This window comes from Diplotaxodon limnothrissa, linkage group LG9 (assembly GCF_057381915.1).
Source record: "Diplotaxodon limnothrissa isolate DT_005_m linkage group LG9, D_limnothrissa_male_GT1.1, whole genome shotgun sequence".
NCBI lineage: Eukaryota > Metazoa > Chordata > Actinopteri > Cichliformes > Cichlidae > Diplotaxodon > Diplotaxodon limnothrissa.
In genome coordinates this window covers 9,158,844-9,182,637 of record NC_140604.1, presented here as the reverse complement: position 1 = coordinate 9,182,637, position 23,794 = coordinate 9,158,844, and the positions used below count along the sequence as shown (strand labels likewise).

Here is a 23,794-nt window from a genome sequence, read left to right as displayed (position 1 = left end):
AACTAGGTCCAGAGGGTCTCGGATTCAGCATCACATCCAGAGATGTCCCGATTGGCGGCAGTGCTCCAATTTACGTTAAAAACATCCTTCCTCAAGGCGCCGCCATCCAAGACGGTCGACTTAAAGCTGGAGACCGGCTGCTGGAGGTGAGGCAGGACATCAAACATCCTCTAACCATGACACAGTGTTCAGCGAGTGTGTTCTGTGAGATTGCGTGTTATTTCAGAGACAAATTACTCGTTTCCTGATGTGACTTTGTTCCTAAATTCAGTCTTACTGAGCCTTTGTTGGAGCGAGTCGAATAAGCTGCGTTCCCTTTGTTTTGAATTTCTAAGAAAATGTGGTTAGATGGAACAATATTTTGATTATACTTCAGTCAGACTGACATGGAAATCAGCGAGTGCTCCCTTTAGGGGGAAATAACCCATATTTAATTCCAGTTCCAACTGGCTCACAGGGTAATCTGCATAAAGGTTATGTGGAGGCCATAGTCCCCCCTCTTAAGAGTGAGTTTAGTTTCGCCTCCGACTGTGTATCTGTTGTACATTTATTTTTGTAAGTCTTCTTTTACGCTTTGTGACTCCGTGTATGTGTATATGTACGTGCAGGTTAGTGGGGTGGACCTAAATGGTAAAAGCCAGGAAGAGGTGGTAGCCCTGCTCCGAGCTACACCCATGGGTGGAACCGTGAACCTGTTGGTGATTCGCCCAGAGGACTCCCTGCTGCCCCGAGAAGTGGTCAGTGCCCAGCCAGCACCTCATAAGAGTTTTCTAGATTTCAGCTGTTTGGTAAATGTTGATATTTATAGAGAGTTTGAGAGGACTTGCACAGGAAAAGCTGTGATTTTCTCAGCCTATTTGCAATTATAGCTTTATAGCTGTAATAAAAAATAAGAATTTGACGCATGAATGGGAGGACAAGAAACTAGTTGAGACAGTGTAGGATTTCTCTTACTTGTTGCCATTATTACTTCTCAGTGGATATTAGCCAAACTCCCATTGTCAGTTTGATAAAGCATATCCTACTTGATTCAATGAAGTCTCTCAAGGAATCTGGTAAATGTCACTAAATGTCTAACATCCTGTACAGAGTATGGATTTGTCATGGTGCCTGCACTAATATTCCCTTAACTGCTCCTCCAATCCATCAGCTTCTCCATCTTTCTGTCATTTTTTAAAATTATGTTGTCTGCACTGATTTTAATTTAACATTTGTTTATTGTGTCACTCTGTCAGTGCTCTCATTATTAATGCTAGTGGATGGCTGCTGTCCACTTAAGGATTTCTTCTCTCTAAAATATGAGCCTCTGAGCTCTGAGTTGACTCCGAGTCGCCGGTTTAGGACAAATATTCGACTTTCCATGTACAGATCCCTCCTTTAATTGTGGCTTATGCTTTTTTTTTTCTCTCCTCACACAGATGGTCATTTTAGCACATACAGACATGCAGACACACAGACCCATTATATGCACACACAGGCACTCTGAAATGATGTGCCTAAGTGTGTCTAAGTGCACACAAATACAGCTTTGGACGTATTCAAACACACACCCTCCCAGTGAGCCACACAGTCTACATACAGGGTGACTTTGGCTGTCGCGCAACAGATGGCGAGGCTACTGCCCCCGTCCAGCCTGCGCTCTGTGTCTGTGACAGCAGGCTTAGTTGTCACAGCACCTTGGCAGGCCAGGGGCTGCTGATGCCAGCCTCACTCCTTACCACAGCACTCAGCCCGGCACCCTGGCTGTTAACCCCGCAATAGGAGCTGTTCAACCTGTGGAATAATGGCCCTTTGAAGCAGTAGCCTGCTCTTTTAATATGCTATTTCTCCATCCACGCACCAGCTATACTTTCATTTTTTTTTAGGAAGTTGGCACAAGAGCACGTGTTAAAGTTCTCTTGGTATTAAGGAAGTCCCCAAAAAGTCATGTACCGCCTTAAAATGCCTCACACATGTTTATAAAATATGCTGCACTTTTGATGCTGCCTCATGGCAGAGGTCAAACTAAATAACTCAATAATGTGACAATGACAAGATGCTTAAAGAACTGGAGGATTGATCGATGTTGTGAGGGACAAAAAGATGTGGTTTCCTCCATTTTTTGAAAAAACTTTTTTCGTGATTGACGTAATACTGTAGATACATGTTTGCTGTTAGCCGCTTACTGTTAGCTCATCACTGTTGTTCCCTCACTCTCCTCTTGTTTTCTCAGGGTTCCTTTTTTGTGAGCTTTTGCAGAATTTTTTCTCTTTCTGTTGTGTTTTGTTTGTTTTTCTAGTTGCTGGTGTTTTTTTAAAGTTGCAGTGCGTTTCACCTCTCTGGATCACCTAGGAGCCACTGCTAGCATCAAACCTGTAACCTTGATGTCATTCAACTGGACTCTTTAAAAACACACACACACACACACACACACACACACACACACACACACACACACACACACACACACAAAATAAACTAAATACTTAAAACTAACTGGAGGTAGACGCCAAACTGATCCACGCAGCCTTGACAGCAGCTGAGTGACGCTGTGAGGGCTTTTTAAAAAATGCACGCCTGCCCGTGGCTCGTGTTGTGGAATGAGAGGTTGACGGCTACGCACTCTCAGCTCCTCAGGCGTGATGTGATTAGAAAAAAAAATCCATCGTGCGAAACCTGTCTAATAATCTCCTTTTTCTTTTTTGTTTTTGATTTCTCCATCTCTTGACCAACACGCTGTGCGCGACTGCTGGTTAATATTTCATCACTTTCCATAGCAGATTAACTCTCTCGCTTACTTTTCCTTTTTTTAAAAATTCTCTCTCTCTCACACACACACACACAGTTTCACATTTCCCAGCAGTGCTTTCACAAATCTCAATAATCCCTACAAGTATGTTCATAAAAATCAGATAAGGAGGCCAAGGCTCTGCCGGTGACAGTTATTGCAAATAAAGCATGGTAGAAAATTGTGGCTGGTAATTGCCTTCTCTGTCACACACTGTGGATAGGTGGGTGATGGGTGCGTGCATATATTTCTGCTACACACTCCACTGGTAGGGCACACATAACGGCGCACCTATAGACGAGTGTTTGTGGGCTGTCATTCCTGTCTTTCTTTGAATGATTTTTTTTAAATTTCAGCATGAGTGACACACACACACACACACACACACACACACACACACACACACACACACACACACACACACACACAGCCATATAAATCAAAACGAGACAAAACAACAAAAAAAACCCAGACCTTTTTGTCTAGTTGATATTTGCCTGCTGACGTTTAATGTCAGCATTGGAAATCCCTTCGTGCCTCCTTTTGTTTAGATGTTTGCTCGTGTGCTACCCGTGCTGCTTGCACCCCCAGAGGAATTAATTTACTCTCCCAGCATGTTCGCATTGCATCTTTAATTACCACGGTCAGGGTGTGTTTTGACATGCTTTCAGTAGCAGTAGCGGGAGCTCTCAATAGCTTTCAATAAATATGTAATTGCAGGAAGGAGAAAAGGTTAAATGGTAATAGAGGAAAAATGGGGCAATGCGGCTACGACTGCTGCTTATTTCCACCCATCTCCTCCTGCCCCTCCTCCTCTCCAGGGATGTCAATAACTATATTCAGACAGAGACAATATATTTTATCAAAGAAGGTGCTTCAACCTTGACTAAACTCTGGGCTCATCGATAACAAGTTTGTTTGTAGACACCAAGTTCTTCTCTACAAAGCCTCCTTCATCCTTGAGCATGTCTTAGAGGATAGTGGATCTGTTCGCATTTTGTTTTGTTGTCATGTTTTTTTACCTCTTTGCTTTTGAACCTCGTGGCCTTTAAGTGTAGAGGAAAGAAATGCTGAAACAGAGAGAAAAGTTCACCACAAACTCCAGACGCAGTAGCAGGCTCTGATCAGTGATTAGGTGCAGGTAGAAGAAAAAAAAGCCTTGACAGCTCTGGGAGTTTGAGTCAGTGATTTCAAGGCAAGAGATTAAAGGCTGGAAGTCAGATGAATTAGTGCCCCCTATGCGTCTGGAGGTAGAAAGGCTTTATGAATTATTTGTGAGCGCTTGTGTCTTCACAACTTTTTCTGATTGTTTCGTATTAGAGGTGAAAGGAAGTGGAGAAAGTTTGTGTCTTCGATAAAGAAACTAAGAAATGGAGTAAGAGAATGAGATGCGAAGAAGAGTTTAAAGGTTAAGAGGTCGATTGCACATTTTAAAAAACCTAAAGCGGCAGTGTTAAATGCATTTTGAAGACACATCTACACTACACGCAGCCCACACATAGCACAGTAGATGTTATTTATTGTAGCCATTTATCTCCCGGCGTGCGGCCCCGTTTGTGCTTATAGCTGCGAGCAGTGCTTTGCCTTCATAGTGGATATTGTAATCCTGGCTTCTGCTTTGTATTTATTCATTTATTTTGTCCTATAACAACGAGCTAAATGTCATGCTTCGTTGTGCAACAAGCAACGGCAGCAGTCTAAAAACGAGGCACTGCCTAAAGACGTCCGTCCACGCCCTGTCACCTGTGGCGGAGCTCGTTCATGTGTCGCCTGTGTGTCGTTTCGAGCAAACACGGCAAAGTAAAAGCAGAGGAGTATAATCTGCAACATTTTATTATTAAATAAGGAGTTGGGAGGACCTTTAGCATGGGCCGTCTGTGTTTAGTGACAAATCACTGGTTTGAAACCAGCCTGCCTCTAGTTAAGTGAATTAGCCTGTTGCTATTGCTGCCGGAAAGTGATCCATGCACTAAATATATGTTAACTCTTTCCTGCATAAAGACATTTGACAACCTTTTTTGTGCCCTTGATGACGAGTATATCAATAAAAACACGAAGACCAATAGAGTAGTTCCTGGGCTTTTCCAAGAGTTTCCGAACTCACCGACTTCTGATGCAAACCTGCTCATTTTGTCCTATAAGCCTGAAATATATGACAGAAACCTCTCAGTTCAGAAAAGAGCTTCAAAGGTAACTCTTAGTACGCTTTCAAGGGGTAAAGTGTTAAACAATGCCACAAACTTCTGAGTCACACACAGTGCGTTCAAGCACCATAATAATGGTGCTCGTTCCTGCTCTTACATCGTTGCGTGACCCTTCAACAGCAGCACATTTTTCCTTCCAAGATAGCAGCGCGGACTGCGGAGAACAAATGGGCTTGTGTAGCCTCTGTTGTAACACTGTCGACCACATAAGAGCAATTAAACAGTGCATTAAAAACCCCTCTTTATGATCATATCGCACTTGTCACTGATCCATTAGTGGCTATATCTGCCAAGCAATGAGAATCTTAATTGCACGATTAATTCTGGCCTCAGATTGATGTGACAGCCGAATTTATGGCTCATGTGAATACTGAGGACGCGCAGACAAATGTGTGACACTGCTGCTTACATTTATAGCAGACTAATGGCCCACCCCGGCGGCCTGGTTTCAAATTCTGCCTGCTATGTTTTTAACCACTGTGCTGTAATCGAGGCAGACAGAACTACTCCATTTAAACATTGTGTTATATTAAACACAGGTCTCTGAAAACGATCGCATACATGAAGTGACAAAAGCACGGTTGCATTAAAATAGATGGATACGAGGTTCCGAATTGTTGTTTTTCTCTAAAAATCAAGCGGTCATCATCAATACTCGTTCACAGTTGGCTTTTGTTGCAGTGCCTGCAGTACAGTAAGGTTACCACTCATGATTTGCCTGTGTTAAAGTTGGAAGGCAAGAACAGACGTATGAAGCTGTATTGATTTCCCTGCTGCAGAGATCCATTTACCGAGTCGGTAGAGGGAGAAATGAATTGATATCAGGCAAACAAAACACAACCCCCTGTCTTTGGAGGCAACTACACAGATCTGCTCTGTCAGAGCCAAGCTCAATCCCTCCTCATTTATTTATACACTCCTCAACACAGAACGAACCTTTGTCATTTTTAACAGGTTACACGGGATGTTAAAGTGCGAGAACAGAACAGGAATCCTTCTGTCTTTGGCCACGGATGCATCTAAAATGTAATGGCGAATCAGCTGCTTGCATTTGGCAGAGATGGTCAGGATGAAATTGTTTTGATATTGTATGAAAAATGTTTCAACCGTCATCTCTGGCTCATGTCTTTCAGCACTTTAACAGAGCAGCTTTTAGATAAACCATTTGGCACATTCCACTGAAGCAGTGATAAACAGCTATGTGCTTATCTTAAGCTATGTGCTACCCACAGCCATGCCAAAACATGACAAACATCTTTGGAGCTAATATAATTAGATGTCTCTTAAAGTAATGTGTGTGTGTTTGTTTTTTTTAAATTTCGAGTGACTGTAAGGGTGAAGTAATTCACTGAAACTTTTGATAATAAAGTGCCAGAGACAGAATCGTTCTTGCGCGTCTCTTCAGCAGCTTATTTATATCACAGCGGGTGACAGAGCAAGAGCTATTTTACCTAAGTGAAACTTGGCGAAGGACTCGAGATCATTAATCATTTCTTAGTGGACTTTGTAATTTAAGGTGTTGCAACCTTTTTTGCCGGTATTCACAATTTTGTAATGAATTCCCGGTCTCCCTTTATGATATGACTTCAAAACAGTCCCAGCTGCTAGAAGGTAAATGGACGTAATCCTGCAGATTGCTCTAATAATACCAATGTGTGGATCTCGGGTGAAGTCCGATTACAGGAACTGCTCAAAAGACCTTTGGATGGAGCATTTGGAATGCCACGGTTTGGGAGTGTGCAGTCAGAGTTCTTCAGAACAGTTTGGCAGCATCAGTTGCATCTCGGAGGTTGCTTTGGCTTTCACTTTCTGCATAAAAATGTCTCTGACATGACAGACCACAGTGATTTTGGTGGATAAGGCCTCCAGCGTGTGTACCATGGCACTACAAACCTCATCAGGACACTTTCTCCGACTTTTCCCTCACTCTCTGATGTTTATCACATCACACTTTCCTCCTCTTCCTTCTTATTCTTCTTCTCTTCTTCCCTTGTGTTTCTCTCATTAATCACCAACACCATCTCCCAGCGTAGTCCTTTGCCGTATTAATTTGCCTCCTATAGAAACGCTTTCCGATCAAAGTGCACAGTTTTGGAAGCATGCGCTGTCATAAATAAGGCTAATAATGCCAAGCATGGTTGAAGACAATGCCAGCCCGGTTAACAGTCTCTGAGTCGAGTCTCGTCGAAGCCACCTGTTTTCGTTTAACACTTTTGAGCAGCTGTTCCCATAATTATGCTTGCTGTCAGTGCAGAGAAGAGGGAGGGTGCACCACAGCATTGTGCTACGCCGATAAACAAGGTAGTTAAAGGCCACTTATGGCGACACAGTTACTCTCCCGAAGGGGATTCAGCGTCTGTTTCCAGAACGCATAATGAACTGAAGTGTGTGTGTGTGCAGTTGGACATAGCGAAGCGCTTTTTATCCACCATTAGCTTAAAATGAGAGACATCTGCTTCGTGATGTGCGTCTGCGCTTTGGTTCAACCGAAACGCCTTTGCAAACATTCCCGGCTGCCAGCTACACTTAGAAAGTAGCCTTTTATTTTTAATGTTCCATCTGATGAGATGAAATCGCTTCCCGAATCGCCTGCAGAAACACCTCCCGTCAAGTCAGGCCCTGCATGTGAGTCTGTTTTTTCTCCCCCCTGTCTTTGGGTTGCTCACAGTGAGAGTCAGTCAGCACCCCTGTTGGGGGAAAACTCTGTAAAAAAACCCAGGAGAAATAAAGACACAATGAGACAAGATCACTTTTTATGCTTTAACGTGCACACGGGTAAGCTGTTCAGAACAACTCACAACGTATACAGAGGCTGGGCACTTTTTATAGGAAAGACAGTGAGAACAGGATAAGAAAATACAAAACAAATAAAATAAACAACTCCATATGTGGCGCTAGTCTCGTCAGCAGAGAGCTGGGAGAAGGCTGTGAGAGATAAAACAATCTAAAACAATATGTCCCAAAACAGTATGTCTTTGCTGAGAAAGTCTAAAAAGATAATTCTAAACTAATCTAACCATAGACAAAAGGGCATGCTTGCACATTTAAAAGAAGGTAAAGAAACATAGAATCATTTTTCCTGTAACATTCCCTCCTGTTTTAACTTGTTTTAAATGTATACAACAATTGTCTGTGAAGGTTATTTATTAAGTATCTTAAACAATTTTTAATTTTTCAAAATGTCAGCATAGCAGAAATGGCAGTCATTTGGTCTAAAGAATAAAACAAAAGAAAATAATACAAAGAAAAACATAGTAAATGAAATAACAAGTGGAATAAACAAGAAAAAAAATAATAAAACTAAAACTACAAAAAATAAAGGATATATTTTAAAACGAAAACTTACAAAAAATAAAAGGGTGAAAAGTAAAATGAAAACTTTATATTTAAAAATGATGAAAACCTAATATGTAAAATGAAAACTTCAAAAAATACAAGGATGGAAACCTTATATTATAAAATGAAAACTTCAAAAAATACAAGGATGGAAACCTTATATTATAAAATGAAAACTTCAAAAAATACAAGGATGGAAACCTTATATTATAAAATGAAAACTTCAAAAAACAAGCATGAAACCTTATACTTAAAACGATGCAAACCTTAAATTGAAAACTTTATATGTAAAATAATGAAAACTTCATATTTAAAATGGAAACTTTATGTTTAAAACTGAAGACTTCAAAAAAAATAAAAGCATGAAAACTTTATATTTAAAATGAAAAACTTTGTTTAAAACTCAAGACTTCAAAAAAATAAAAGCATGAAAACTTTATATTTAAAATGAAAAACTTATGTTTAAAACTCAAGACTTCAAAAAAAATAAAAGCATGAAAACTTGCATAACCTACTAATGTTTTAATCAGTGCATGATCACTTGAAAAAGGCAGAAATCATTTTTAATCACCACGTCATTCATTAGCAGTTATTACAAGTTCTCCTCTAACAGAATTGCAACGGGATGCTGTTCTTCTTGAGGCACGGCAACATAAGCAGTCATTGTAGTTGTTATCATCTTTGAAATCATTACTCTTAGACATGGCGGTGTAGCTGCTCCAGATGTGTGGTCAGTGACATATTTTTGCAGAATGGACAAATTCTGCAAAGTTTCATAAATGTCTCCTCCAGTTTCGTATCCATCAGGGATAAAAGTGCAACATGTCTCCCCGATCAGCTTGCAAACTCCTCCTTGTGATGCTGTTAGCAGGTCTAGTGTCAGTCTGTTCTGCAGCACCATCGTTCTGATGGCCTGCTGTTCTCCTGCTAAGGCGGTTCCCAGGGTCTTAGTCAAGTTGATGTGTCGTAGCAGAGCATATCGGTTGATTTCCACATGATCCCGCACCTCGGCAACTCCAATGCCGGGGATCAAGCTCTGTAAGAATTTCACTCCTCCTCAGATGCGAAACTCTGGTTCCTTTACTGCTTGGTGCCGTCCGTGCACATCCTGTCTGGTAATGAGTCTTTGTTTGTAGTATCATTCGGTAGCTGTAGTTGGAGCGACAGTTGAGGCTCATCAGTGTCGCGTTACTGGCACAGGTTTCGTTGAGTGAACAGTCCATACACTTCCTCTCGTTCCTTGGTGGGCAGAAAGTGTATATGTATTTGCATAGCAGTCAGTTTTATTATTCAAGTAAGCTGTAGTGTTCATAAACTGCCACCAGAAATTAGTGGCATAGCCATGGGGAAACTTGGTGTACTTTCCTTTGTCATACAGTGTCTGCCTTTTCTCCATATAACGTGACTTGTTGTCCCTCACGGAAGCAAAGGTGAGGAGCCCGGCCATGGTCAGGGCCGCTGCAGTTGTTAAGAGCCACCACCTCATGACGACGGGACACACCCTCCTGTCGCGAGTAGACCCCCCGGCCAGGAAAGCTGACCCCTCCACCGGGCGAGATCACAACAAGTGGGCAAGCCTGCCGTCAGCTGTGTTTAGATGGCTTCACTTACTGGCTCTGATGGATGCAAGATGGTCGTTCCGCTATTTTGCAAGCTCCAGTTTTTCCTTTGGAGCACTTTGATCAGAACCCAGTCACCGGGCTGTGATCTGCAAGACACTTGATAGACATCATTACATTCTTCGTCATTTACAATCATCTCTTTATTTTCCTACAACTTAGACATACATTTTGCTACTGAAATTGTATCTGCCTTTTTCACTGGGTAGATTTCTGGCCACTTTGAGAATACATCTATAACCACTAGGGTGTATTTTTACCCTTGGCATTCATTTAGCTCAATAAAGTCCATATGGATTGTGTGGTCTCAGGTTTCCCTGAGCATTACATTTTTGACACGTCATGCATGTTCTGACAAATTGTTTTGCTGAGGTTTCAAAATTTACAGTGTAGAATTTACAGTGTAGAAATGAGAGTTGACAATACTGGTCAGTCCCCCCGTTGACAAATGCGTACAGCCATGAGTCACTAATGCCGCCATTTTGTGGAGGAATTTTGGCAACACTGGCTTGCCATAACACATCATTAAGTCGTTTGTCAGAACTGCACCGTGTTTTAACCATTTTGCCTGCTCTGCTGTGCTTGCTGCTTTTTGTTCATTTTTCAACACATCCAGTGGAATCTGATGTGTGTTTACTGCCATCAATGTGATGTTTGTCTTTTGTGCCACCTATTTTGCTGCTCTGTCAGCAAAATTGTTGCCTGTAGTAATGAAAGAGTCAGTAGGCGTTGTAAGAGGTTGGCATGCTGGTTTGCCAGTTGGTGTAATCATTCCTCTGGTTTTCCAGATTTTTTGCAAAATGATGCACAGCAGAGAAAACATACTGGCTGTCTATATAAATGGTTATTTGTTTATCTTTGTGTATTTCACATGCGCAACAATCTCGTGTGAAGTGACCTTCCTCTCCACGGTTCTAGCAGGCGTTGTCTCTATGTTATCTGCTGTTTCTGCGTGGCTGTCTGCGGCCTTGGTGTTTGTGACTTTGCTCGCCTCTCTGTTCCTGATAGCCACCTGCGAATTAGTGTTTTAGTCTGTTGTCAACAGTCAGCCTTATTTTTAAGTTACAGAAAGCTTCTCCCTTTTTTTGTTTTTTGTTTTTTTGTTTGGGAGAATAGATGCAACTCTACATTTTCACTTAAGGCAGTTTTAGATAATTTCTAGTTCTTCAAACAATGCATGGATCTCACACATTTCAAACTTTCAAGTTAGGGTTGTTTCCCATTTATACAAATATATATATTTAACTTTGCATTGCTCACAGCTCATAGCTCACAGCTCTAAACCTAGGCATTTTTCAATCATATGCCTAATCACTATGTGTCACTGTGATTCTCAAGTATGGTCACAAGTTCGTTTAAATTCGTTTCCAAAACCAACAAAATAATCAAACAAAACCAAAAAACATAAACGTGTCAGGACACAAAAGAAAAAGAAAAATGCTGCCACCCGAACAAGGCAGAAGTCTGCATATGTTGGCTTGTAATAGCATGCAGCTTGTAACATGGTAGACTAGTGTGCCTGTGTTAATTCAGCTCCATATTATTGTGTGAAGTTGCACTGGGTTGGGAGTGGTTTTGTGTGTGTCACATTTTTGGTGAGCCAATGGCTGGAATGGGGTTGGACTAATTAGAGGCAGGTGTACTTGATTGCACTGATACACTGGTCTACATATAGCCCACACTACAAACACTGCTGTGTTGTTTTGTCTCTCTGTGCAGGTATGTAATGTGATGAAATCAGATATGTTTGGGATGGATGGGTTTTGCCCTATGAATTTTATATTAGGTGTGTCGTTTTGTCTCTCTGTGCAGGCCAGGGCCTATTATATGCCACAGCCTAAAGGCAGCAGGGTTGCAGAGGCTTGAGTGACCACTGACTATATGCTTGCAGGGTGGTGGGTCTCCAAGGACAACTTCTAACCCTGTTAAAGGCAACATGTGGAGTGCAACTTGGCCGTGTGTCATAGCTGGCTCTGGCCTTGGGACTGTGTGTTTTTATACAATTCATAAGTGGGACACTGGACTGTTTTATCTTTTATCTCTTGATATATTTTTTGTCAACAAATTATCTTTTAGAATTTTATTGACTGACATCTTTTTGCCCACGACAGAGACGGTTGGTCAGACCTAGAGTCTTTCTTTGGGTGTGTTACAGCAGCTTCTGCTCTAAAAGAAACAAATAAATAAAAAGAAAAGAAAATGTGTAACATGCTCATCAGCTTAGCAGTGTCTACATATTTAATTCAGCTTCTCAATCCTGTAGTTGTAGCTGTTGTCTACAGGGTTTTGCTTATTGGTTGTTATTATAGGTGTGCTCTATATCTCAGCAATGTGTCATTCTAGGATGATAGGTTTCAAGCTGGTCAAGTGCCTCTATGCACTTCATTAGTTTAGTTATTCTCTGTATTGTCTTCATCTCACATGTCATTACACTGAGTTTCAGCAAACCTTAAGCTTGATGCAGACTACTGCTTAACAATTATCCACCTCACATCATAACCGATTAAGGTGCCTCTTCATATTAATATTATGTCATTGTTAATATTATCCTCTTTGTCTTATATAACAGCAATAGCATATTATAATATTTTATCAGTGTGTACCATTATACTACTACTGAGCCAATTTGTTAGTTAGGATCATCTTATTCAGCAAACAGATAATTTTGAATTCATCCAATCTGCGGTCACATTTGTTCTCGCTGTTGCATGGCGCACCAGGCAGTTCTATTATAATATATTATTTATATTTTATTTTGTATCCATCAAGGGCTTCAGATGACCTGCAGAATCATCCTTTTCCCAGGGTGGAGACAGTTACCTTTTCACACACTGTCCTTGGCTGAACAGTGACACAGCCTTAATATACCTTATTTATTTTATTAAAATATTTTCGTGTGAATTATTTGCTTTATATTCATTTTATACATGCTGGGCATGGTCATCATGCCAACTGTGTTTCATTGTTAATATCACTTTACAGGTTGTTATCCTTGCTATTATTAATTTCAAATACTCTAAAGATCATTTCTACTGTAATTTTCCCTTTGTTTAGCTTTATTTCGTACTTTTTATATTTATATCTACTCAGTGGGGTCTGTTTTCAACCCTTTTAAACTACTACAAAACTACTGTGATCTCTAGTTTTCACTTAATAAGGGATTATTATGTTCTTCCTGATATGGGTGTTGCTGCAGATGCGGCTGCAGGAGTGAGTGATGGTTTACTAAAAGGATTGTGGGAACTGCAGTGTCTCGTCTTCTGGTTTTACTAAACTGGCAGTTGGATTCTGTTCTTCTGACTGTTTATATTTTGTTTTCTTAAATCTCTGTTTACAGACACTGTTTTTGTCCGGCGTCTGGACTTTTCTTTTCTCACCACTGCTCGTCAGCAGGAGTGAGTTTTAATTTCACTTGCTTGATTACCCATCTTATTTATGTATTTACTTATTTTTGTTTAAGTAATATATACACAATACAGCTGCTATCACCTTCGCTGGTATTAGAGACGAGAGTGGTTGCTCACACGCCCTTCTACTTTCGGACTATTTCCAAAAGCGGTGTGAACTTTACGAGACGGAACTCGACCGTTCTCTCAACTCACCAGCACGTCAGTGAATAGCAGTAAAAGAAAAACACAGTAGGAGCAGCTCAGTCTCTTATTGGACCGTGAAAATTCAGCTTGCTCCGTTAATTAAAACAATACACACACATACATTCACATTCACACTTATTCGCGCGATCGGAACCCTTATCATAAGGGGAGCTGCCAGTCTTTCTGTAGACGAGCTACTTATTCCCTTGACCCAGCTGGGGGAGCTACCCAGAGCTCCAAACCTAACCCACAAGAGTGGGGAGCTTCCAGTCGACGAGCTCCAAGCTACCAGCCGACGAGCTACTTTAAACCCACAGAAGTGGGGAGCTTCCAGTCGCGACGAGCTACTTTCGCTATTTTAAATTCCCTGAATTTAAAATACGATTTTACGCAAGATTGTGTCAGTGTGTCTGTATCTACCTGGTCAGTGTCGCCGGGTCTGGTCCACCTCGATCGGGCCCCACCACCGTGGGTCGCTTTCTAGAACGTTGGCCAAGACTCGAATTTAACGCCCTTGGTCTTTGACCACACACCTAGTGTGTGGGCTGTCGACAGACGAACAACGTGGACTGGTCACGGAGATGGGACACGATGGAGGCGCTCCGGCTCCGAAGGACCAAGAAATGTTGGGGGAAAACTCTGTAAAAAAAACCCAGGAGAAATAAAGACACAATGAGACAAGATCACTTTTTATGCTTTAACGTGCACACGGGTAAGCTGTTCAGAACAACTCACAACGTATACAGAGGCTGGGCACTTTTTATAGGAAAGACAGTGAGAACAGGATAAGAAAATACAAAACAAATAAAATAAACAACTCCATATGTGGCGCTAGTCTCGTCAGCAGAGAGCTGGGAGAAGGCTGTGAGAGATAAAACAATCTAAAACAATATGTCCCAAAACAGTATGTCTTTGCTGAGAAAGTCTAAAAAGATAATTCTAAACTAATCTAACCATAGACAAAAGGGCATGCTTGCACATTTAAAAGAAGGTAAAGAAACATAGAATCATTTTTCCTGTAACAACCCCTCACTGAGAGCCACTTGCCGTAATGCATTTGCCATGATGTAGATAGATCTGGCCTCAGATGCCCTCATGGAAACAGACTTTGTTAAGTCTGTTAATGAGCTTTCTCATTAGAAAACTCCCTAAAGGGGAATAGTCCCAGTGCGTCAGCTCTGGGTCAAAATGTGCTGGATCGCTGAGTGAAGAACATATAACATCAGTTCGCAGACACTTACAACCTGTCACTGCCGGCTGTGCAGCTTCGTGCCTTTTGGTGTTGTGTAATAGCTCGCCTCTCCGCCCCTCGCCCAGCCTCCTCATTGTACCTGAATTTGTTTCCTCGACTTTGAGATATTTAATATTCAGCCTCTTTGTCTGTAAATGTTGCAAGGAGAAACAGCGCCAGAAGAAATTTGTGTTACAATACTTATCACTCGTGCACCACTTTTGCAATTACACCCATGGCTGATTTCTTTTAGCCCTTTTAAATTCATTTCCATTGACCTTTATGTCACCAAATTGGGCCAAGTGTGGAAAGAAGTTTCCAGGAGTGTTAATTGTTTTAGGCAGTGATGTGCAGAGAATCAGAGTTATGTGTGAACAGAAGTGATTGTAATTCATTTGCTCTCTGCCTTTTGCATCTCTCTCTGGTTTCTCTGCCACGCACTTGCACGCAACCGACAAATGCTCCTTGTTAGCATGTGACAAGTTAAGCAAGGTAGAAACAAAACAAAAAGGCCTAATAGGCAGGCTGGAGCTCCTTTGCTAGCAAATGCTTTCCTTTCTGTGCCCACTTTTATTCACCTATTTGTGAACTTGGTGAAAAGCTGCCTCTAAAGCACTTCCCTGCTGGTAATGAACTGCTGCTAGCTCATCAAAGTGTTAATTAATAAAGGATTTAATGGTATAATAGGCTGTCGCTCCATGGCTGAGTCAGAGGGGACCTTACAAAAAAACAAAAAAATCTGCATGGGCTCCTTTTGTGATGAATTGGTCAAGTGGCTGGTCACTTGAGCTGTTGAGCTAAGGGGATAATGATAACAATTTTATTACAGCCACTCCTCTTTGCATATTTTCTGCTAGGCTTGCATGATTACAGACAAAATGATTATCACTGGAATTAATTGGTTCCGTACTGAGGTCACAATTATTTTTCCCGCGTATTCTCTGATTTTTAGTGATGAAAACATTTCAAGTGCACTTTCATATGAACACGACACTGCAAATCTTTGCATCAAAATAAAATTGGTAGTGCTTATTCACTTAAATGTAGTCCATCTCTTAGAAGGGAAAAGAAAGTATTGTAGCAAAACCCAACAAAAAACTAAATCAACTTTGCACTACTTTCACTTTTACCTTGTGCTAATTAATCTTTATAAATGAATCTTTGCAGACTAATAATATAAAGTCTCTCACTCTATTCATTCTCCCTGCATGATGGATGTTAATAAAATTCATAGCAGAGTACCTGACAGCTCTGAGATCCATCTCTGCTTCCCCTGTTGTGTTTTGCATACAGTGCAGTTACTGCCAGTTTAGTAAAATATAATATTTGTTCAGTAAGCTGAACATTTTCCTGGAATATTTGCTAAACAGTTTTAAGTGGTCAAATGGAATGTGATTGGTTGATGATTTCAGTGAGCACCTGTTGCATAGATTCATTGCAGAAGCTAAATCAGCTGTTACTGGTTCAGACTAATCCAGGAAACGTCAAGCTGTGTAGTGCAGGAAACAGCTGTGATTGGCACATACAGGTTCTGAATTGGGGAGCACTCGAGTTACTTTTGCTTTGAGGTGTAAAGGTAGATAAACAGCCAAGTGACAGTCTATACTCACGCACTTGAATTGGAAGCAGTAAAAAACACCCAGTAAATTCAGTCTGGAACATAGTGACATCTAGTGGTGAGATTTTCCACGCTGCACCTTTAAATACTGGAGCATGCGTTTTCATTTGATTATGCTCGTTTAATTGTGGAAGCCAAAAATCGAGTTAGAGATAAAAATCTGATTAATTGCGCTGTCCTATTTTCTGCCTATTTTCTATTAATAATAATAATAAACAATAAAATGGCACTGATTTAAACTTTAATTTGTTTCAGAAGGCTGAGATAATTTTTTAATAAACTGATGATACAAAACATATTTATCAAGTAAAGCTGCATATGCACCTTTTTTGGTTGCATGTGCCTCTCAGCGTTGTCACGGATTTGCGGGGAGAGCCACTTTTTTCCACAAAAATTAGGCAGCTCCTGAGCTGATGCCGAGAGTTTGCTAAGCTATTTAGAAACTGAAGAGATGAGAGCAACACAGTAAGAGCCGCCTCTGCACCTAAGAGACTATATCCATCTCTAGGCAACTGATCAAACGCATGTGAAAGGCAAAGATTAATGCATGACATATGACAGATTCATCACTTTTATGTATGTAACATTGTTCTGATTAAATGCGCTGGCACATATACTATACACTCCAGGCTGTGCTAAATTGCATCACATGTATACAGTTAACAGTAAATCTTCAAGTTCAGTCATTTAAGCCCAATCAGTGGTCCAACCACACCGGACTCCTGGGATAGCCACGGTGTGTCTGTAGTTGCTAAAATATCAGTAATATCTTAAACGAACCTTTATTTGACACATGTACTGTATATTAAGCAAGTGAAACTGTTTCCACATATTCCTGCATGTTAGGAGGCTGGGGTCAGAGGATTGGGGTCAGCCATGGAGCAGATATGCTGGAATGGACAGGATTAAGGGCTCAGCTTGACTGTGCCACAATTCCCCATCTTTTGCTCAGTAACCCAGAATCTTGACTGTTGAGGCGCAACTTCCCCACAGAGTTAAGAGTACACTGTAGCACATTTGTTTGGGTTTTACTTTTCAAATTGAACAAATATGAAGGTGATCTTATTGCTCAAAGAACAGAAAACTAACAGGAAACAACAGTAACCCCAAAAAGGTGGTGTTGGTTGTGGCATGCTCAAGGCCATACATCTTTACACTGGAGAATAGTTTGTTGCCGGTGATTTATTTTCTTTTTGTTGTTCAGAAGAGAGCATAATTTTTTACCTTTTATAGAGGAAAAAAAAACAACGATGGGAGAAAACAGATGTGTTATGCATATAACTTTTTTCCTGGTGCTTTTTTAAGTTTAGTTAAGCACGTAACCTTTTCCCTGTCTTTACATCATTTCACTGATTGTCAGTACCTTTGTGCTCTCTGTCCCAGGTGCATCCACGGGGCTGTGCTTGGAACAATGAACTGACTTTCTTTTTTCTCTTGTTCGGAGATAGCTGAATCCAGCTCTGCCTGAGTTGAATCGGTGCAACAAGGCCTGTCAAGCAGCCTGACAAACTCATTCTTGGCTAGCGGCGCTTGTTCCTGTCTGATGAAAATGTTACACTGCTCTCTCATTCTCTGCCTCGGCCCTCTATTCCCGGAACACAGCTCTGAGTGGGTGGTTATTCTGTCATCATTTTGGAAGACGGGCGTGCACACACACACGCGCACGCACTCACGTACAAAGACTCAGAGACTGTCCATCCAAATTTTTTCAACCAGTATATTGCCATCATCAGTCGCTGGGCTTAAAAGCCTCAGAGAGGATATAACTCAAAGCCACAAGATGTTTTATCAATTTATTTTGATAAAACATTGTGATTAGAGTAAAAGTTAAACCACGGCAGTGACGCACAAGACCACACATTCACAAATGTTCTTTTCAGAGTGTATTCAGAATGGGGGCAGGGATAGCTCAGTAGGTAGAGTGGTGGCCCCATGATTGGAAGGTTGGGGGTTCAAATCCACTGAACGGTTACCCTGAGGTACCCCTGAGCAAGGTACCGTCCCTCCACACTGCTCCCCGGGTCCAGTGGCTGCCCACTGCTTCACTGAGTGAATGGGTTACATGCAGAGAAGAATTTCCCCACGGGGATCAATAAAGTATACATTATTATTACTGTTGTATGTCTGTGCCGTATTTTGCAAACCAACTGATCTCAGCTCACACACTGAGGTAAAGCAACTCCACTACAGCAGCTGTCAAAGTTTATAGAAATTCCAAAATGATGTCGTTGCAAGCTCTATACAAGAATGGTTGTTTAAACAGCGTCGATGGCTTATATTTACCCCTGCCCTGGATAACAAATTGTTTTTCAACGGCACACTTTTTCTTTTCCTTTCCCCTATCCGCTTCATTCAGCAGTCTGAGGGAAAGCAAAAGGTCATTTCCTGGCAGCAACCGGTGATTTCTGTAATAGAACCTGCATTTGAAAACCAGGTGTTGAAACGTGGCGCGATTAAATGGATTCCAGTGGTCTGAATTTACCAAGGGTCCAGTCAGAGACAAAGCCCAGTTGGTGAATTGTACAGACAGGTGTACTGCCGTTTTAAAAGTTGGAAAAGAGAGAGAAAAAACAAAAGCTCAGAGAAAGAAAAGGAGGCAGATAGGAGGGCCGTCTGGAGAATAGGGGCCCCGTCAGATTGTGTTGAAAAGAGCTTTCACCTGAACGCACCGCTGCATCCTAATAACTCTTCAGCCGCTGGAAAAAAAACACCTTGTGCTCTACCTTTCCCCTCTTTCCTCTGTTTCACTCTTTTATCCGAGCAGCTGTGAAGGGCACCTGGCTGCTATCCATCTGGCTGTTTGTGTGCACGGTTGATGTGAGTCTATGCAAAGAGAGGTCTTGCGGTTGGTCTTCGGGGTTGATTGCTCTAGTCTTGTTAATGTAGATTTGGGTGCTGTGGCAATAACAGCCCATGCACAGTTGAATCTGAGCAATGGCAGTATCACAGTGTGCTCTCGAGTTTCTCGTGGAACAGTTTCATCATGCTTGATTCTTGCTAACGCTTAATCTGCTGTGTTTACAGTAATGTGAGGAGAAGGTGAACTGCTGTTAATGTAACCAGGTGACAAGAGTCTAACACTTGCGAGCGACTATGGACCGAAACCTCAGGCGTCAGCATGCGAGGTTAGCTACAGGATGCTGGCTACAGCTATAGAATAAGTGGCAGGGCCTGAGCAACTAAATGGACATTATTTTAGCCTGTCCTTAAATCTTTATCAGATTTTCCACAAGTTAAAAGCGAGAATCTTTCAGCTTCTTGATGCCTTTGTTTTCTCCACGCAATTAGCTTTCCATCCCCCCATTTGTTTCCCTGAAAGTGAAAAATAAAATACACTAATGCTATCCCTTTCATTATTATTTATTTCTTTTACAGATGCTCTTTGTTAGACATCAATGATGCCAGAAAGCTGTCAGAAAATCGACCAGAGTGGCTGGTTGAAGGTTGATGGACTGTTTTCCGGGTGAATTGATTTTGCTGGCTGATAGAAACTTATCACTACCCTCTCACACCTTTCCTGCAGTTGAAATGAACCATTTCTCATTAACCATGCATGAAGAGTATTGCAGTACTGGACCTGCAATAAAACTCTTGCTTCTGTAATTTTGAAAAAAGAAGAAAAAAAGGGCCCAGGAGGATCAGGTCCTTAACGTGTGACAAATTATCTTTCAAAGAGATGTTGTTCAAAGGAAGCCGCTGTTGTTTGAGCATCAAATTGCTACCTGGCGCTTTCAAAGTTCTCTGCTGTCCCCTACACGGAGCTCATGGCGGTGGAAAGGCATTGGCAGCACTCATCTAGACAGTACAGCCAATTGACGATGACGGCACTGAGATATGTGACATGCTTACCATCCATTCACTTTCTTCTGCTCCGCTCATCTTACCCCCTTTATCTTGTCTAGTCCCTGCTTTCCATTTTCCTGTCATTCATGAACCTGGTTCTTTTTTTTCTTTTGCTATTCCCTTTTATCCTTTTTTAAAAAAAAACAAACCTATTTGGATAGCTGATAGTGACACTGCAGTGAGTCGCAACAACAGTTTACCAACTTTAGAAAATAAGTTGAGTCATCACAACCCAAAGAGATTTATTGCTTACTGTGCCAGTGACAGAGCCACGACAAATATTCAGGTTTTTTTAACTCTTTCCTGCTGAATGCTGACAGAAGTCAAAGAAATCTCACCCTCTGTCTTCAATCTTTTCTTTTTTTAACATTAGCAAGAGAAAGATGACATCGTGTTAACCCCTGACGGTACACAAGAGTTCATGACCTTTGAGATCCCTCTGAATGACTCGGGTTCAGCAGGCTTGGGGGTCAGCGTCAAAGGAAACCGGTCCAAGGAGAACCACGAAGACTTGGGCATCTTCGTCAAATCCATTATTAATGGAGGTGCTGCTAGCAAGGCAAGTAACGACTCCCTCACTCGGGCATTTCCTTGATGGATTTCATTCATGGGTTTTCATGGGTTGCAACATACAGGTGTGTGCAAAGACAGTGTGACCTTCAAGTTGTAGCAGAAGGTGCGAGTGGCATAAAATTCTTTTCTCGGGGGAGAAATACTTGGCAATATTTTGTTATTTGTTTGAAAAATGAGAAATTAATTAGTGTTTATTAGCACTAGTGCCATGCAGTGGTTTTACTTTTTCCCTGTCTCCCTCCCTGAGCCTGGTTTTTGCTGGAGGTTTCTTCCTGTTAAAAGGGAGTTTTTCCTTTCCACCGTCGCCAGGTGCTTGCTCATATAAAAGTCATATAATTCTTGGGGTTTTCCCTGTATTTGTATTGTACTGTATTTTGTTGTAAATAAAACTGAATTGGAATTTGCATTATTTACAAATCAAAATATGACAAAATGAATTCTGAAAAAATCTTCTTACACATGTATTTTTGGGGGGATATGTGAAAAGGGTACATGCTAACCATGGAAACGCCGCCTCAGGAGCAGCTTCTGTTTTACTTTATGAACCACATTGCACTTTCTTATGATGGTTCTTGTCTGCAGGATGGCCGTCTGCATGTTAACGACCAGCTTATTGCAGTCAATGGGGAGTCGCTGCTTGAGAAGACAAATCAGGAGGCCATGGAAACACTGCGCAAATCAATGTCTGTAGAGGGTAACAAGCGAGGGATGATCCAGCTCATCGTGGCCCGGCGGGTAGCCATGAGCAGTGAGGTAACCCAGCAGTCAGGGAAGAGTCACGCTGATGTGACTAATTGGCACCACAAGGAGTCCGATTTAATTGGTCTCCCTTTGTTATGTTTTTTTAAATCAGGTATCATTATTAGTGCTCTAATCATGACCTACCATAACATTAAGATGGACTGTATAACACGATGTAATTTTTTCTACAATCATATCCCTGTTTTGAGTCGGTAAGGTGGAATAAGACACTGGAATGAAGATGAGGGATAGCTACATATCAACTTGGCTGATAGATGATATTGATTTTCCTCTACCTTTCCAGTGCTGCTAATCTAAGCCCCGTAGATTTTGGGAAATTTGAGATAGCTAGAGAAGGACCTTTATGACGCGACCACACCACCATGCAAATCTTCAAACATTCCCATTTCCTGTGTGAGATATAGTGATAGCGTCTCCCATTTTCCCCATTCTCTGCGTGATTTTTTTCTTTGCTCACGGTGGGCCTTGATATGATATCTAAGAAGTACTTCACCGAGTTGTGATTGACAGCTCTGCAGAATAACACTGTAGGATTGGGAGATAAAGGAATATGGATATTTGTCACGAAGCAACAGTCAAGAATATTAAAGTGCTGGGATTTCACCTTCGTGAAACGTCCATTGTGATGCAAAACTTAACCTGGCCTACCTTTTTTTTTTTTTTTTTCCATCAACAAAACTGTCATTCACATAGTGTGGTGAAAGGGGGGAAATGCAATGCGTGGTGTGACTGTATCCCAGCGTAGTGGAATGATGTGTGAATGCATTCGCAGCCTCGTGCACGCTCACTCGCCCTGCAGCCAGAGGTTGTAGATCAGGTTTGATTAGTGTTGCTGTGACTCTAATTGGAGCCTCTGTCCTGTGGCTGTGTGTCAGTTTGGAGTCTCACGCTGAGGCTCCCCTCCCCTTCCCCTGTCCTTCACCCTCTCTGGTAACCCCTCATCCGCTAAGCATTCTCTAGCAGCCCCTCCTACCTCGTGCAGTTGTTTTCCTTTCGTTTCCATGTTCAGTTTTCGCCTCCCTTGCTCCCGCCTGTGGTTCTCCATAGTCTTAACAGGTGGAAATTTTTAGACATTTCAGGGAAAACTGCAGCTGAATTTATCTGAATGACGCCGCATTTGTTTTACTGCAGCGTTACAGTTCATGCCACTGTCCAATATACACAACCTGCTCTTTGCCTGGCTTTATTTCTCCTCACCACCACACCCCCCATTTGCCGCCCCTCCTTCTCCCCGCTCTTTCTCCACCCTGCCTTCTGACCGAGACAGAGAGAGGACACATGTCCCTCCTGGGAAACCTCAGCCCCAAGGTTCAGTGAGTTCTATCGCTTCGGTCCAGTCACTCTCCTGTCGTCTTTAATCTCTCACCAGCAGGCAGACAGGTAGATAGACTGACAGTAAGCAGACAGCTGGGCTACTGTCATTAGAAATGGCTATATATGTGTGTGTGTGTGTGTGTATGTGTGTGTTTACACTTTTTATTATTAAACTAGCACTCTGTAGGCAGAAAGATGAAAAATGCTATTTGTACATTAATCTATTTAGAGAGAAGTTACGTTTGTATATCACTCGGTATTTATTTCAAACATCAGTTGCTATGAGACAACACGGTGACAGCATTGCAAAGAAGCAAAGAGTGTCTGAAAACTAAACCAGAAGGAGATATAATGGTACATTTTAGATTCCATCTACTGGCAACCATACGCTGCAGTGTTTTCTGGGAGCTTCATGGTTTGAATAGATGCCTTAAAGCCACTGGAGGGTTATTTTAATGTACTCTGAGTGGAGAAAAGATAAGCTTGTAAAGTGTAAGAATTTCAACCTCAAGTGAGAGAAGCGCAAGTTAAATGTTGACTCAGGCTCCCAGCTGCAGCCTGTTCCCCCCCCCCCCCCCCCCTATGTTCAGCCGTATCGGCCCAGCAGATATGCGGGGAGCCCGCGCCAGTTTGCCACTGTCACCCAGCCCAAATGGGAGTGAGCACTGGAGGCCACCGTTGAAATGAATCAGATCCATCACTGTCTGCAGGGGAGAGGAGCTGAACAGCGCAGCCTAATGCATCAGAGTGGTGGTTGAGGCAGCGGGGGGCTTCAGTGGGTGCACTATATCCAGGCCACCCCAGTCTGTGAAAATTGCATTGATTTCATCACCACCTTGCTTTGTCCACTGGCCTGAAGTGAGGGAAGTTTTTGGTAAAACACAGCAGTGGCTTAAGCTTGTTTGGATTGCTGCTTGGGGGGCCAAAAAAACTA

At 41.8% G+C, this 23,794-nt stretch overlaps 1 protein-coding gene across 1 annotated transcript in view; it reads left to right on the top strand.

The window, feature by feature from the left end:
• LOC146625084 (partitioning defective 3 homolog) overlaps window positions 1-23,794 on the top strand; it is a 359,232-nt gene that overhangs the window by 175,606 nt on the left and 159,832 nt on the right. The window contains exons 11-14 of the mRNA XM_085362620.1: window positions 7-146; window positions 609-737; window positions 20,585-20,770; window positions 21,367-21,537. Of these exons, the coding sequence (XP_085218746.1) occupies window positions 7-146; window positions 609-737; window positions 20,585-20,770; window positions 21,367-21,537 (626 nt within the window). The remainder of the gene's footprint in view (window positions 1-6; window positions 147-608; window positions 738-20,584; window positions 20,771-21,366; window positions 21,538-23,794) is intronic.